At 44.2% G+C, this 15,612-nt stretch overlaps 1 protein-coding gene across 3 annotated transcripts in view; it reads right to left on the minus strand.

Moving 5' to 3' along the window:
* Positions 1–15,612, minus strand: part of LOC125977452 (receptor-type tyrosine-protein phosphatase gamma) — a 74,785-nt gene that overhangs the window by 19,287 nt on the left and 39,886 nt on the right. For 2 of the 3 annotated variants that reach the window (XM_049733942.2, XM_049733941.1), the window contains exons 3-8: positions 8,896–9,078; positions 8,114–8,262; positions 4,088–4,183; positions 2,845–2,911; positions 2,393–2,550; positions 1,763–1,955 (exon numbers count right to left, since the gene is read on the minus strand). In XM_049733942.2, coding sequence (XP_049589899.1) covers positions 1,763–1,955; positions 2,393–2,550; positions 2,845–2,911; positions 4,088–4,183; positions 8,114–8,262; positions 8,896–8,983 — 751 coding nt within the window. In that variant the 5' untranslated portion in view covers positions 8,984–9,078. Of the gene's footprint in view, positions 1–1,762; positions 1,956–2,392; positions 2,551–2,844; positions 2,912–4,087; positions 4,184–8,113; positions 8,263–8,895; positions 9,079–14,193; positions 14,316–15,612 lie in introns of all 3 variants that reach the window. The other variant, XM_049733943.2, reaches the window with a different exon arrangement.

A 15,612-nucleotide genomic window follows, 5' to 3' on the forward strand; every position in this document is an offset into this window, starting at 1 on the left:
CGAAAAGGGACAAAGTATTGGGACTTGCGATGGAGCGACCCGCTTGACCACGGGCTGCTTAAAAAGAGCAATGACCCATATTCTCTGCGCGCAATACAACTAAAACGCTTTGGAAGCTCGAGCCGCTCTGGCAGGTTGATGAATAGATCCTCTTACGGCTTTCATCAGAGATAAGCATGCCACCTCGCGCGCACACCCGCCCGTACATCGCACGCAGACCAGAGAACTCGTCACCACTGAGCACTAGTAAATCACCCATATGACTATTTACTCCTTGACCTTGAGAGGGATATCATATCTGTGAGATGAACAAACAAGCCATTATGGATGATGCCATTTTTGTCTGCTGTCTGACCCACATCATGGAAAACAAATCAATATCAATTTCGCAGAGTCCATCACAAAGATGCAAGGATGTGGCCCCACGCACACATTTCGGTCTGAGATACTTCCATATTTTGGAGGGCTGCCTTAAAATCCAAATTCTAGATACACACCCGGTGCGCTTCGTCCGTGTCGGACAGTTACGGATCCTGGAGGCCAATCAATTGTAGCGTCGGTGAAATAAGAAAAAAATACAAATCCAACGAAGCAAAAAAGCACTCAGTCTGATACAAACGCACGTGCTTGTGATAGAATATAGATACAATAGAGTCACCGCAAAAGTAACATTCAATTACTAAAGTTAAATAAAGGGATAAATAAAGTTTTGTCAATCCGCAAGGAAAATGTGATTGTTTGTAGTCATGTAATAAGTGAGCTCCACCCCTCCTCCTGCTCCTCCTCCTCCTCCTCCTCCTCCTGCTCCTCCTCCTCCGCCTGCTCCTCCTCCTCCGCCTGCTCCTCCTCCTCCTCCTCCTCCGCCTGCTCCTCCTCCTCCTCCTCCTCCTCTTTCAAAAGATCTTATCCTTGTTCGATTGTCAAAGTGAATCCAATCCTACGTGTCCCACTACAGTACTCAAGGGCACGGAGCAAATGGCAGAAAGGTCTTTTGGGAGGGAATATGCAAAGTGTACATCTCGCACCCGTCCGCCGCATATACAGACAGACAGACAGCACAGTCGCTGACACAACCCAGATGCTTGAGACACACAAACGTCGAGAGTAGCACTCCCACACATGGGCTGCATATAGTAATGTGCTGTTGTTTCAGCGCTAATGAGGCAGGAACAAGAAGGGGACCCGTGTGCCTGCCTCCCTCCCTCCCTCCCTCCCTCCCTCCCACTGCCTTATGCTCGGGGAGTCACACAGCCAGAGAGCTAGCTATCCAAGACCACACACCTCTACAGTACATGCGCCCGCCCACAAGTCACTCCGTCGTTTCCTCCGGGCAACCAAGTAACACTAAATAGCTTTCATTTATTAACATTAGGAGCTGTCAGCCATTTAGCAAGAAAAACAAGGAGCTTTAATAAGACTTTATAGATTGGCAAACTCAAATAGACACAACAATGAATGAAAGTAAAATTCCAGATTTCAAAAGGGATAACATTCACAATGGTCACAATTTGTGCATTGACTTGGTGTGCAAAAGTTGCAAATTGTCTTCATTTTTTTACAAATAGAGTCGCTACCAGCAATTTTTGTGACCATTTATCGTTGGGGGGGAAAAAAAGAACGTTTTTTACTCGTCTCTGATTTCAAAACGAGTTAGTTATTCGTTTGTTGCGTAGCCTATAGGTGCTGTATATAATATGAGACGTTCATCCGTTTGATAACGGCCCTCAGAAGGAAACTACGACAAGATAAAAGTTGCACCTACCTCTGGAAGATTCTGTGCCGTAAGGCCCACTCCCGCTGTGAGAAAGCTCAGGCAACCAGGCGTCTTTGACCGCCGACTTGAAAACATGCCGATTGTCCAGGCTCTGAATGGGTCTGAAGTTGCTGCGAAGATATTCCACCGACTTAACGTGGTCCTGTTGCTCCGTGGTGAAAATGGAGTAAAAAGCCTCCAACTGGCAGAGACAGAAAAGGAGAGAGAGGAATACCACGGTTTAAAAAGACTTTGAGGAGACTCCCATTTCACTCTGAAAATGCAGTCTCTATTTGCAAGCAATCATCATGCTAGTGTAAAGCAAGTATCTGTCCAAATGTGTCTCAATCATACAGTCAACTCTCACATTCCTAAAAATGCCAAATGCCTGTTTGAATAGCTTGCAAGAAAGAGCACGCACACAAGTGTCGCATGGAAAGGAAAGGAAAGGAAAGGGTGGAAACGGCTTTTGCTTGCGTTGATCCGCTGGAAAAGCAGGCCCAGAGCAACAACCGTCACTCCGGCCGACAAAAGCAATCAAATACCAAGTGATGGGGAATAAGTCACGCCTTTTGGAGAAGTCAAAATGAACGCAATTGAAGTTCATCCCAAAATGTTGGCGTCCAGTGTGTTCCTCACCTGTTTGTAAGAGACATAGATGGGTCTGCTGAAGATGATCCATTCCACAATTTTGCTGCAGGGCGGAGTGGTCAGGGAGCCCGTGTAGCGGTAATAGCTGCCCAATGACGACGGCAGCAGATCCTTTAGGACAAAGGGCTCCAAGAAAGTCTCTTTTTCTATCAAACAAAAGTCAGTACATGTTCTAATCAGCGCTTTACTATTTTGTTCCGCTATCACGATCGATCGAGCGTTGCACACCTAGCAATCATTCAACAAAAAAAAAGGCAATCATTTTGCTGATGTATTCTATCGTGAACAGCAGATGGTAGCGAGCTGCGGTAGCGTCTTCCGTTCCCAACTTGAGAGTTGGAATGCATTTAGCCATTAAATCACCTTGTGGTGTTGGAAAGACATTGGAGTTTGACAAATGGATAGGTTGATTTCAACTCTCAAGTGGCGCTGTCACTCACCATGATGGACCACACCCTTTAAGCCATGAATGATGGGCTCAACAGCCGGGTTGTCTTTTCCTCCAACCTGAAATGCAACACATGTAAAGAGCAGTTCTCATCTTGCAAAGAGATTGCAAATTGATTCATCAATGAGGAAGACTGACATCATCTACGTTTGCCCCCCCACTAAGGAAATATTTGCAATGATGGATTCTATTTCCCCAAGCAAGCATCGGTCTTATCAAAGACACGACAGGAATATACTGCGCTCGTCATCAAAACATGCTTTTTGCAGTTATGGATAGTCTTGCGCAATCTGACAACATCTTGGAAAACCAAAATGACACAATCATAAGCCGAATCAAGTTGCAGCATGTGAAGTGCAGAATAATTAGGATGAATTATGAATGAAAAAGAGCAATCAGCCAGCTCCCACTGAGTGAAGCCATAGTAACCAGATCTACAGAGCATTTTACTCTCTTGGATTGGAGAGCCACTGTTGTCATGGAGTCTGAGAGTCGGTCAAAGCAACATACATACGTAGGTAGGTAGGTAGGTAGGTAGGTAGGAAAGGTCCTCAAATGGCCTTCAATTGCATAAATGTGATGAGCATGTGCAGACCTGAGATATATGCTAAAAGGAGGGCAAAATCTTGTTTTGTTTCTATGGAAGCGCCTGAAAACCAACTCTAGGTGTTTTCCGTCAAATGGCTTCATTTCTATGACCTGTATGAACACAACAAATCCTCTTACAATATCATCAAAATCATGAAAAATTCATAGACTGGAAGCTATCTTTTCTTTTCTTTCTGTCATGTGCATCAGCACCTTGGACAGTTCTCTTTCTCTGCTCCTGCCCTGTTATTTTCCCTGTCTTTCTTTCTTTCTTTCTTTCTTTCTTTCTTTCTTTCTTTCTTTCTTTCTTTCCATGTGTGCACGCCATCAGCACCTTGGATAGTTCTGTTTCTCTGCTCCTGACCTATTATTCTCTGACGTTTTTTCTTCCTACCTTCCTTCCTTCCTTCCTACCTTGCTATGTGAGGCTATTCCACATTCTCCCACATGCATATCAACTGTCACGATTTGCTGTCAAACAAGAAGATTGCCCTTTGAGGGCTCACGTACAAATAAGTAGAGTAAGTATGTAACTATGTTGGCATGTGTGCGATGACTTTGATGACTTATTAGTTTTCACACTCAAACAATTTACCAAGGGGAATAATGACGATTTGAAAGAAAAAAAAAAAAAAAAGAATTCCAACCTGAAAGAAAACTGCCATGGCTGCGATGATTCTCTTCTCCCTAAGTGCTGCACCGAGGCTGTCAAAGTCGTCTGAGTTGTACATGTAGATTTGCATCTGTCATAGAGGGCGCAACAATATAGATATATATATATATGTATAAAAAAAAGCAATGTTAGTTTCAAAACAGTATTTGAGAAAATGATAGCTGTCAATGTTTGCACGCCAAATGACGTTTCCTGAATTGTCTCGGAGCACCCTGAAAATGCCGCTGATGATAGCAGTGATCATAATGTATTTATACTTTGGTTTCGTACCAACGTTTTCCAAGAGTGATGCACTGTTATTAGGACAAGCAGTTTGCATAAAAAGTACACACAATAATGCATTGCAGAAAAGCAAGGCGTTTTGGTTTTGTTGTTTTCTTCCCCAGAGAGTGAAAGCAAAGCAGCGCTCAGCAATGTCGGGTTCACTTTCTTTGTCCGTGCTGGTTGTTGCTCATGGCCCCTCCCCTACTTGAGCAATTTCCTTAGTTTCTGGTGAAGCTGCTCCCCAATCCTCCTAATGTTTGTCATCTTCATGTAATGATTTTTTTTCTCTCGCCTGTCAGCGCGGCTCCCGTTTGGCCTGGCTCGGCAGCGGGGCTTTACAAGCACGCTCCGTCCGCATTTTATTTGCAGAACGCCATTTCTGCACCGTTGCACTTTGTGTGGCGACAAAGTTTACAATCGGGTTTGCAACTTGTACTTTTTGCACATCTGGAACGCTTCTGAGAAGTGCCGTGGGAAGCGAGTGCAATCTGCATAGCTCAGAGTTGTTAGTGAAAGCAGAACATTATGCATGACCTTTTACCCCTCTGCCGTTTGAATTTCCGCAGCGCAACGCAACGCAGAGACCTGCTGAATTCAAATCTTTTCTACAGCTGGAGGCAGAGCAAAGCTTTATGTAAGGAAGTAATGACTTCTGTATAAATAGATGTGAAAGTGAGGAAATGCCTCACAAAAACAAGATTCTATTTTCTGATTAGAAACTAGCAGACCTATTAAATGGAGAAGTACGGTTGGCTTTAAAGGCACGGCACGGCACGGCGCAGCACGGCAGTACAGTGAAGATAGATGATCAGAGTTTTGGAAATACTTACTACATAGCTAACACCAATATTTCACATGTCCTGAAAGCAGGACTGAAAACATAAATAAAAAAAAAAAAATTCAAACCGTGATGACAATAAAAGCACGTATATATATATATATATATATTTTTTGTTTTTTTTGTTTTTCAGAATGTGGTTAAGTACTATATACCATTAAGTAAAGACACTACGCCAAATGGGCTGCATCTGTATTTACAGCACTCAACAGTATTAGCGTTCCCGTCTTTCACCTATACACAAATGCACCCAACTACAGATGGCAACGGCTCTCGTGCAAGTTGCCAACTATCTCATTGCAGAAAATCAGTGCGCCACACTTTTGCTCAAGGACACTTAGAGACAACCTTCAGATGACTGCTGATGCAAAGCTGTTTTTATGAAATGCAGTTTTTTACATTTAGTAGAACACTTCAATCCAATGATACCAATTTGTTTCGATGACACATTCGACGACAGCTGCAGCTGTAACAAAGCGCCATGGGACAACCACAAAGACAGTGTAAACAGTGCTAAACAACTGACTGCAATGATTTGGTGGTCCAGTTGAGAATAAGGGACCAATTGAAACTAACCCATTCACTGCCAATGACGCCGATAGACATCTAAGATTTAAACCGGGCTGGCAGTCAATGAGTTAAAATGAGCTTTCGATACGACACCGTGTCTGCGCCCGCAGACAATGTCACGCAAGTCTCTTTTGGTATCAAACACTTCAGAAAACAAAAGTCTTGACAGAATAGCTCGGACCGCTTACACGCAAGTGTCTCCCCGGCCATTTGTGTTGCTTCAGGATGAAAATGTAAAGTAGTCGCTGCTCTGGGACGGCTGACCACGCTGTCGTGACCCCGCCGAGACTGGGCACGGAAGCCCCCGAGGGACCGACACTTTTGAAGGAAAGCCTTGTGTGGAAACGCACGACAAAAGGCAGCAGACGGCGCCTTTGCTTTCAAGAGCAAAGAGTGAGGACATCAACAAGGTAGGAAGCCTTTTCTCTCTTACAACTGCACTACGCTATCGTTTCAGATTTCCTGCATAAAGGTTGTCCACGGTAGGTCAGACATTGTAGTGCTGCTTTCATCCAGCTCACTGCAACACATTGAAGATGGGTGGAGAGAGTCGCACAAAGTGGCTTAGAAGCTAATGCTCACACCGCACCCCACCCCACCACACAGTCGGTCTTAGAAACGCAAGTGAAATGCATGACGTGAGAAATGACCTGCGGAGTAAGCTGTGGCATTTTCAATTTCACAAGTCTTACTTTTTCATGAAAATGAGGAGGGCCAGACAAATGCCCCAGTCGCCAGGGACAGTTGTATTATTACAAATTGTATTTGTGTACTCAGAAAACGGGGCAGCATACATTTCCCCTCGAGGCAACATCAGGCATTGATAAAAAAATGGTGTCATTGAGACCAGGCAAGAAATACTACCGAAACATATGGAAGTGGCTCACGGCAGTTATCGTTGATGTCAAAAGGCAAAGTAAGAGTAAAAGTTGATTGCCTTCCTCAATGGGAACACAAGAGTAGTCAGGATAAAGACATTTGCTTGTCCAGTGTTAAAAAAGAGGGTTTGACCGCCTGCCCTTGTGATGAAACAACGTCCAAACGCCAGAGTCAGCATCAGTCGCAAGCAGGCTAAACATGATTTTCAAATAAAAGCAATTCACGCCACAGGCAGTTTGAGACAACGGCATTACCCGTCCTTATCATTATTCATCTGATGATTTAGGGCCAGGGATGTGCTTTCCATTTCCCACACAGCAAAGGTTGATGGGAAGTAAAATCCCATTTATCAAGCTTTATCTGAGAGTGTTTGAGGTAGTGGCGCACACATGCTCACGGGCCTCCTAGTGTGTGTTAATTTACGGGGCTGCTCTTATCTTGGCATGTGGGTAAAAGGAACTTCTCTCTCCAGCCACACACATTGCAAGTGATCTCTTTCCTCTCCATCCATCATCTGATCCTCTCTTTGATCACATCGGAAATGTTTTCAAGTGGACGGAGATCAAAATGAGGATCGGCAAGATGCATTGAGAGAGCCCGTAACCAAACATTTTCTTGTTTGGATACCAATTCCGCTCAACTCCATATAAATATACCATTTTTGGCTTCCTGTCAAAGAACGCCCAAGGAAATTGAAGCCTCTGCTTGAAAATTTGACACAGTCATTCATATATTGTGTTTTGTTATCCAGTATAAAATTCAATGCGTCGTGGGAGCGAAAAAAAGGAATTACAGCGCAAATGGGAAAGCCCGTATCTCGCTAAGCGGAGAAGGCTTACAAATGTTGCTTCTGAGGAAGGCTGCAGGAAGTAGCCCAAACATGCCGAAAAAGAAAAAATAATAATAATTTTTTAAAATCCCATTCTGACCTTCACGAAACGCTTTGACTTTTTTCTTGTCAGGGGGCTATTAGGGATAAACACTGGGCTACTCGTCTTGAAATCAAATTCTTCTTGTTTGATACCTCAACAAATGGAACACCCACACCATCTAATTAGGCAGAATTGGTTTTGTGGTGACAGCTTACGTATTTGATGACAGCACAGGAGAGGAGCAATTTAGAAAAGCATTTCCTCTCAAAATACATACCGGCGTGTTGGTTTTGAAGTCACAGTAAATGAACTGAGCTTGAACGATTGTGGACCGGAAGTCCACTTTGCATCAGGCCATCTAATATCTCTTTTGCGATTCTATATTATATTCAACATGTACAACTGGTTACTTATTATTAGTTTGCCAGTCTCTATTATGTACCGTTGATGGGAAGGTAGACTTGGAAGCCAATGAAGGGAAAGTCTTCCAAATGAAAATGCTTCATCTTGTAAACATATGAGTGAGCGAGCCCTGGACATTAGTCAACACATGTGAAAGCGAGATAAAGTTGTTTACCTCCACCGGGTAACGTCGGCCCTTGATGCTATGCTCAGAGCCTTCTGATCCGTTGCCGGGCCCCCAGTGGAACTCCACTTTCTCTGCTTTGAATCTCCCCGGAAGGCCTGCTCCCCTCACAAAATAATCATCTTTCAGCATAATGGCCACTGGAGGAAAAACAAAAAGAGAAAATCAAGACATTTCATCAATCTATTTTCGTCAGCAATAGTTGAGCTTTTCACGTCGTCCCTTTTCGGCTAGCGATTTCACACACAAACCTCAGTCCGTCTGTCCGTCCGCCCACCCGAATCCATCCATCCATCTGTCATCCATCTGTCATCCATCTGTCCATCCATCCATCCATCCATCCATCCATCCATCCATCCATCCATCCATCCACTTCATTTCTCTCGTTTGCGGATGTGACAATTAAGCCAACTTGGGTTGACCAGAATTTCACTTTGCTATGCTGAAGGATGTATTTTATTCCCCCCCCCCCCATTTCCATCATAGTGCTCAGTGCAGGTGATCCCTCAGCAGATAAAGTGCTCATCTGTCGTTTACAAACTGCAAGGTATGCATGCATTATTCATGGAAAAAGACAGGGACATTTGTCTTGTTAGCCATGCATTATGAAGGGGGGGGGGGGGGGGGGGCACCTACATGCCACTTTTCTTTCACTGCTCCAATTTTTACTGTGCTTTCAACATTCTACAGCACCGCAAGTGAATGTTTGTGTATGATTCTTGATGCATTTACATATTTTTACAATGCAAACGATTAGACTTGGTGCTCTCTACCTGTTTTGCCAGTGTTCTTCATCGACGTCTTATTTGAAGATTTACTATCGAAGCCCTCCAATGTCATTTCCTGAAACTCGGTGGACATTTTAGCATCTTGGTCCACGATGTTGATTGGCGACTGGTTTTTCTCCTTACATTCTGGATAGGCTGATGCCCAGCCCTCATCTGGTCCATACGTACCTGGGAAGAAAACAACAACAACAACAAGAACAACAACTAAATTCTCATTGTCACGGAACGGATGGAGCAGGGCGACCAAGTGCAGCTGGGACCAGCTTAGTTTATTGAAGCAAACTCAAAAGACTCGGCAAACTGACATGACTTACTAACAAAACCAACAACAGGACTGACCGACAAAGACGTGCAATAAAAAGATACGAAGACATGAACACAACAACACACAATGCAATGATCCGACCGGGAGTGGAGTGACACGCAGACGGGACTTAAATACGAGACAGGTAACGAGAGGCAGGTGACTGTGATCGGCACATTGATTGTGTGTTGACACAGGAAGGGAGGGGAAGGGAGGGGAGGGGCGAGTACACAGACGCGGACAGAAACCATGACAACCTACATATCAAACAACCGGGGACGAGTCGTGACACTCATTAGAGCAGGGATACACAGTCATCTCGAGAAGCATAGTTGTCTGATTTCAAATGAGAATAAACAGCAAGTGCCTTCAAGTGTTCCAGCTGCCGAAAAGGGAACAACAGCATCTGCATTTCTCTCATGTGGTAGAAAATATTATTATCACAAGACAGCTGCGTTGCCCCAACGCTATAGCGATCGAGTTTCCGACGATGCGCCGCCGCTGACCTCCTTCCCAAGTACATTCCAGGCCGTATTTCCATCTGAGGAGGCATCACTACATTTTCAGCGTAAAGGCTCAAGGCCAGAAGAGCAGTCTAGTTACTGTCAGGAGAGTTTTTCAAAACCATATGCTACTAGCTGGGAAAGCCACAGCTCAAATGTCAAGGAGCCAGTCCATTTTCATTTGACACCGGTATCCATATACTTGGTATCATTTTCTTTTTAATTTCCATAAACATAGGTAGGTACTAGAATCCCAAAAAGCCGCCTTTGTTTCAATGGTCTTTATCTGTCTCCTATTTGAATTTGCGCTGACGGTGGCCGGCCAAAAGATCATTGTCTAGTGGCTAAGTGAGCATGCCATTGCTCGGAAGCAGCTGTTTAACACGCTGGCTCCAAATTGGAAACGTCAGCTGAAAATGATGATGATGCTGCTGCTGTGAATTTCTTTTGTGCGTGGACTGGAGCACATGGACCCCACTTGCTCCGATCCCTAATTGAAAGCAATAGCGGGCTCCTAAATGAATTTGTCTATGATGACTGGTGCCCCGGCCCATTGAGAGCAGCGGCTAATGTGGACTTGATGGAATTAGCTCGCATCCTGTTATCCTTCCTCTTTCCCCAATCTCCGTCCTTGCCCTGCCTGGGGTGGGTATTGATTGAGATGGTTTTAGCTCTCCAATAAGGCTAGTATTACCTGGGACAGCAGCTGCTGAGAAACAACAAGTCATTCGCTATTGCCTTAACCACAAAAAAAGAAAAAAAGAAAAAAAGGAACCGCGAAAGTGCGACTCTCAATACGCCGAATGGCAAACTTTGCCTGTTCACACCATAGGCGCTCCTCCAAACATGAATGGGTTTTCTCTAAGCTGAAGTCATAGGGCCAGCGAGGGTGAGGAGTATTAGGATGTGGTGACTTGTGCAGATGCTTCAAGATCACACCTCCTTTCCTTGTGTGCGAACGTGTTATTCCTCCAACTGCAAGCGCGTATGAAGACTTATTTGCCCCATTTACGTATTTGGGTCAGCAATCAACCAGACTGGCACTCGTGAAGCATTTTAACATGACAAAAAGTCATGTGAAATGATCCTGCTGATGATTTGTGATCTTCTAGCACAGTATGATTGTAGTTGTTGTTCAAACGGCTGCCTCATTATCTTGGAGATGTCAGTTGTCACTCAGGCTCAGCGCAGCCAATTACCGCATTGACACCTGGGAGAGGAGCAGGCAAAAAAAAAAAAAAAAAAAAAAAAAACAACAACTGATAAAGCATGGTAGGGTAGCTTCAACAAACATGACGGGAAAAGAACAACACACTCTGGACAGTGAAAATATCGAATTTGACACGAGAGCACACATCCAATATTAACATGTGACTGAATGAAATAAATATAGGCCTTATCTCACCGAGCGGTGAGCAATTGTCTTTTCAAAGGAATTTCGAAACATGTTCAAAATCACCCAAAAGTGTTGGCGAAAGAACGTCCGACGAATGTTTGCGACCTTGAACCAACTCTGACGTGACGATTGAGCAAATTGTAGCTCAGCCTGTGGTGAGCAGAGCCACTTTTCTGTGTAATATTGTGAGAATTGAATTGATTTCAACTTGCTATATTGATGCTTAATGTCTGCAAATGGACTATTGTAGTAAATCGGGGAACAAAAACAAGCTATTTTGTCAAATATCTCAACAGCTCTGTAAGTCAACTCAGCCAGTCCCCTTAGCTGCGTCTCTTGGCTATGGAAAAGTGATTTCACACCACGTCCTTTGTCCCAGTGACCCCGTCACTCGACAAAGCGCCAACCAGTAATCCCATCTGACTGTCCAACTGAGCGTGAAGACGTTGAAAAACAAAGTCCTTCTTCCTCGCTCTCTCGCACGCACGCACGCACGCACGCACGCACCTGCCACCCACAGCTAATCACACACACATCCAAACAAGGTAAAAAGACAAGAAAACAGATCACGCAATTTCCGCCACACCTCGCTGACCACCCACCTACATCCTTTCTCTGCATGACATGATTGTGAAGGACAAGAGGAATATGAATACCTTTCAAATGTTCACCTTCAACAGCAGGTGCAATGTTCAACGGAACAACATACCATGTATATTCCGTTACATCTTAATTCACCTCTTATATCTTTACAAAATGCAATATTATCCCTAGTTGAAAGGAAACTGGTCATAATTCTCAGTAGACCTTGTAATAGGTGCCATTAGTCTATGGCGAGTAAAGTCGATGCAGCATTTAGGTTATGAGTTGTATTTGAAAACATTCTAAAGCTGTGAAGTCAGCATCCTCAAATGATGTAATCGTGTGATTATGAACAGCAGTTAAAAAAAAATGAAATAATAACAAAGCCAAGGCCATGAAACGGCCTAATGGCTCAATTAGACCCCTCTCAAAGTCTGGCTTCACTCTACTAGCAGACATCTTGAGAAATGTCTTCATAAAGTGATGATGATTTGTGGCTGTTCAACGTTCACATTACCATCCATCCATCCGTCCATCCGTCCATCCTTCCATCCGTCCGTCCCTCCCTCCCTCCCTCCCTCCCTCCCTCCGTCCACAGTCAATAATTGACCTCGGTGCTCGTCTGGCTGGCTTGCAGCAAATCAAATACATTTCGGGAAAAGATTTGGAACGCAATCCCCTGTTGGAACATCATTTTACTCGAGTAAGAAACTTGCAGCTCTGGTTGGATAAGAATCGACTGCCGCGGTTCTTATTAAATCCGGATGTGGAACCTCAGTAAATACAAGCCAATAAGCCATGGCTGACTTTAGAGCTGCTTAGAAAGTGCACAAGGCAAGACATGAACTAACTTTCATGGATGTATGTTTCGAATGGTGTTTCTTTTCCAAAGCTTTCGCTTTTCCATCCCTTTGTTTGATTCTTTTCTGATCAGTCCACAGAATGTTCATCTCGGTGTAGCCTCTCTGTCTCAAAAGATAAAGTGAAGTCTTGTGAGGAAAATCCTTCTGCTTCCTGCAACACTGTCCCTGAGGCAACATCGTTATGATTTCAATGATGACAAAGACTTGGACTTTTATCGTCTTGATTCCAAAATGAAAGGCAACCTCCAAAGAAAGCCCCACACACACACACATGAACCTTAAATTCACTGTTTTCATGGCGAAGCGATGGCAGAAATGTGTCCCTTGTCCCACAGCCGTATCCGTCGCATGTAAAAAGTCACACAAAAGTCAATAAGTAGATTGAAGCCAGCTTGAGCTCAGCAGCATGTCAGTGGCTCAAGTGGATGGGCCAACCTCCTGTGTGCTGTGTGCGCTCTGTATGACTTCAAGGCCAGGATAAGAGAGCCTTAAGCCTTAAGCCTTCCTTCCTTCCTTCCTTTTCCCACTGTCCTCCTCACCAGTAGCCATCCTCAACGTCAATTCGAGGATTTAAGGCTTATATAGTAAAAAACAAATGTTTGTGGCGTCGTCAGTGGTGTAATCACATACGTACTTGTCATCAGTGAAATTGAAAGGGTGCATTGAAACTGCGGTTGAGAGGAGCAGTCGCATGGTGACATGGTTCAAAGCGCAGCAACACCTAAGACTGCTGCTGCTGCGCTGTGCTGTCCCTGTCAAGCAAGACACGCTTGCTCTTGGCTTAGGCGGCACTTTCTTTGCTGAAGAATGAGTGTCATGCCTTGCAAACGCTCTGGAAACTACTTGTATTGATTTTTCCTCTCCTGTAAAGAGTCCATCGAGAAAAGGCAGCAAGAGCTTTTTGCTCCCATGTAGCACAACATTTAGACTGAGGCCGACTTGATTTTGCAGGGAAATTGACCAAGCGATGAGTTGGAGCACGTTTGATGTCGAGATGATCTTTATCGGAGCTCGAAAAAAGAATTGTAGGATCTTTTTGTCCATGCGCTTACAATATTTGAAACAGCTCTCATCTGCAAAAGCATTTGCATGCCATTAGTTGAGTTGAGTTGAGTTGATTTGTGTGAAATGGTTTTGTTTTTATTCTTTGAACACCATGATTTTTCCGACGTGTCATGCACTAAGAAATGGAATGCAAACCACCTGGTCTGGCTCCTCTCAATGCGGAGGAGGAGGAGGAGCAGCAGTTCTGCTTTGACAACATACCAAAGGAGTCAAGATGTTGAACCATAGTGGCCCACGGACCAAGAGTGGTAAATCAAGACAAACGAACATGGACTAAGAATGGTCAATTTCAGATGGAACTGATTCTTTTCGCTTGAACACAAAGTGTTGACGCACCTTCCTTCCTTCCTTCCTTCCTTCCTTCCTTCCTTCCTTCCTTCCTTCCTTCCTTCCTTCCTTCCTTCCTTCCTTCCTTCCTTCCTTCCTTCCTTCCTTCCTTCCTTCCTCCCTCCCTCCCTCCCTCCCTTCCTCCCTTCCTCCCTCCCTCCCTTTAGCCCTGGACGCTGTACATACCATAAATCAACACTGGCAACAAATATAACATCACAATCATTCCATAATGGATTGTACCTTTCACTTGGGGGATGAGCAATCCATTAAAATTCAATTTAGCTTCCACACTTCTTTCTCCAGACAAGTAAAAGTGCCAGTCATCATTTTGCGATGCTCGGAGAGACTCCAGCACTTCTAGCCTTGGGAGATTGATGAGAACAGAGATTAACACTTCATTTTCAACCCCACTGGAGAGAGCCACACCATAATGAGATAAATGGGCTGAAAAGTCAGTCCAGGAAAAAGAAAAACAAAAAACAGAGCTCAGAAAGAGTGAAAAAATGCAAACGCAAATAAGAATGATGATTGTTTGAGCACTCTTCATAACTGCCTTTCAGACTCAATGCATTATTTGTTGTTTTTTAACTCGATTTCAGTCAAATTGCTGACCTTTGACAAATTGGCCTATTCGCTAGGAAAACAACATTGGTTTTGTAAGTCAATTTATTCTTAAGCACCTTTTAAACCCATGTGCCTGCAGCTTCTTGGGCCAATTCATGGGGCCACATGACAAAGTGGAATGTTTACATGCAGTTCAGGTCAAAATGGCCATTTTTGAAAAAGTCGGTCGGTCGGTCGGTCGGTCGGTCGGGATCGGCGCTTTGCACGAGTTACCACCCAATTTCAATTTCCATTCAAATGTTAAAGCACATCGGTGGCCTCTGTGCTGTGCCCTACTTTGCCCAGGTCTACACAGTCTAGTCTCACGTACGCAGACTTGTTGGACTAAGCAACCCATTTTTTTTTGCATAACAATAAAGTCAAAGCGACCCAACTTCCTGGGTCAGTCCAATTTTTAACACGGCAGTTTTATGGGTCTATTCGGGCTCCAGCGCTCTGGAACGCCATACCTCTCGTAGGACCCCTGATTTATACCGTCGCAAGAGTGAAGGAAGAGTGAGTAGCTGCATGAAAATAATCGAAGAATTGGCTCCGAGAAGAAAAGCGCAAAAAAAGACACTTGACCGATCCAAATTCCTTTTACTCTCAACACTGCCGTGAGTCCAGCCTAAAAAAAAAAAAAAAAAACAACCGAAAATCGAGGGTTATTCTCCAACGTCAACCTAGTGCACTCGCTTTCTTGCACATTTGCTGACCTTGTAGAATGCACACGATAAAACATGAGCAACAACATTGGGTGGGGGCATTTGCTATGTGCCGCCGTAAAGCAGCAGAACACTTAAATGCTTACACTTGACTCAGTCAGAGCTAGCTGGCGGCTCAAATTGTCAAGCTATTAGCTATATAGTGCTCCGCTCCGTGTTTATAGTCTCCACTCATTAGGGCGTCTGGGCCCCTCTGTGCAACTTTTTATCTTAAATAATTCAAGGCTCTTTTGTTCCCGACTCTTCAATGTGTAACCTTTCAAATAGTCAGAGAAGGCCGTTCCAGCAACCCTCACCTCAATGGCTTAAGCAGGACCACAACATTGACTTT

Source organism: Syngnathus scovelli, chromosome 11 (genome assembly GCF_024217435.2).
Source record: "Syngnathus scovelli strain Florida chromosome 11, RoL_Ssco_1.2, whole genome shotgun sequence".
Classification (NCBI taxonomy): Eukaryota; Metazoa; Chordata; class Actinopteri; order Syngnathiformes; family Syngnathidae; genus Syngnathus; species Syngnathus scovelli.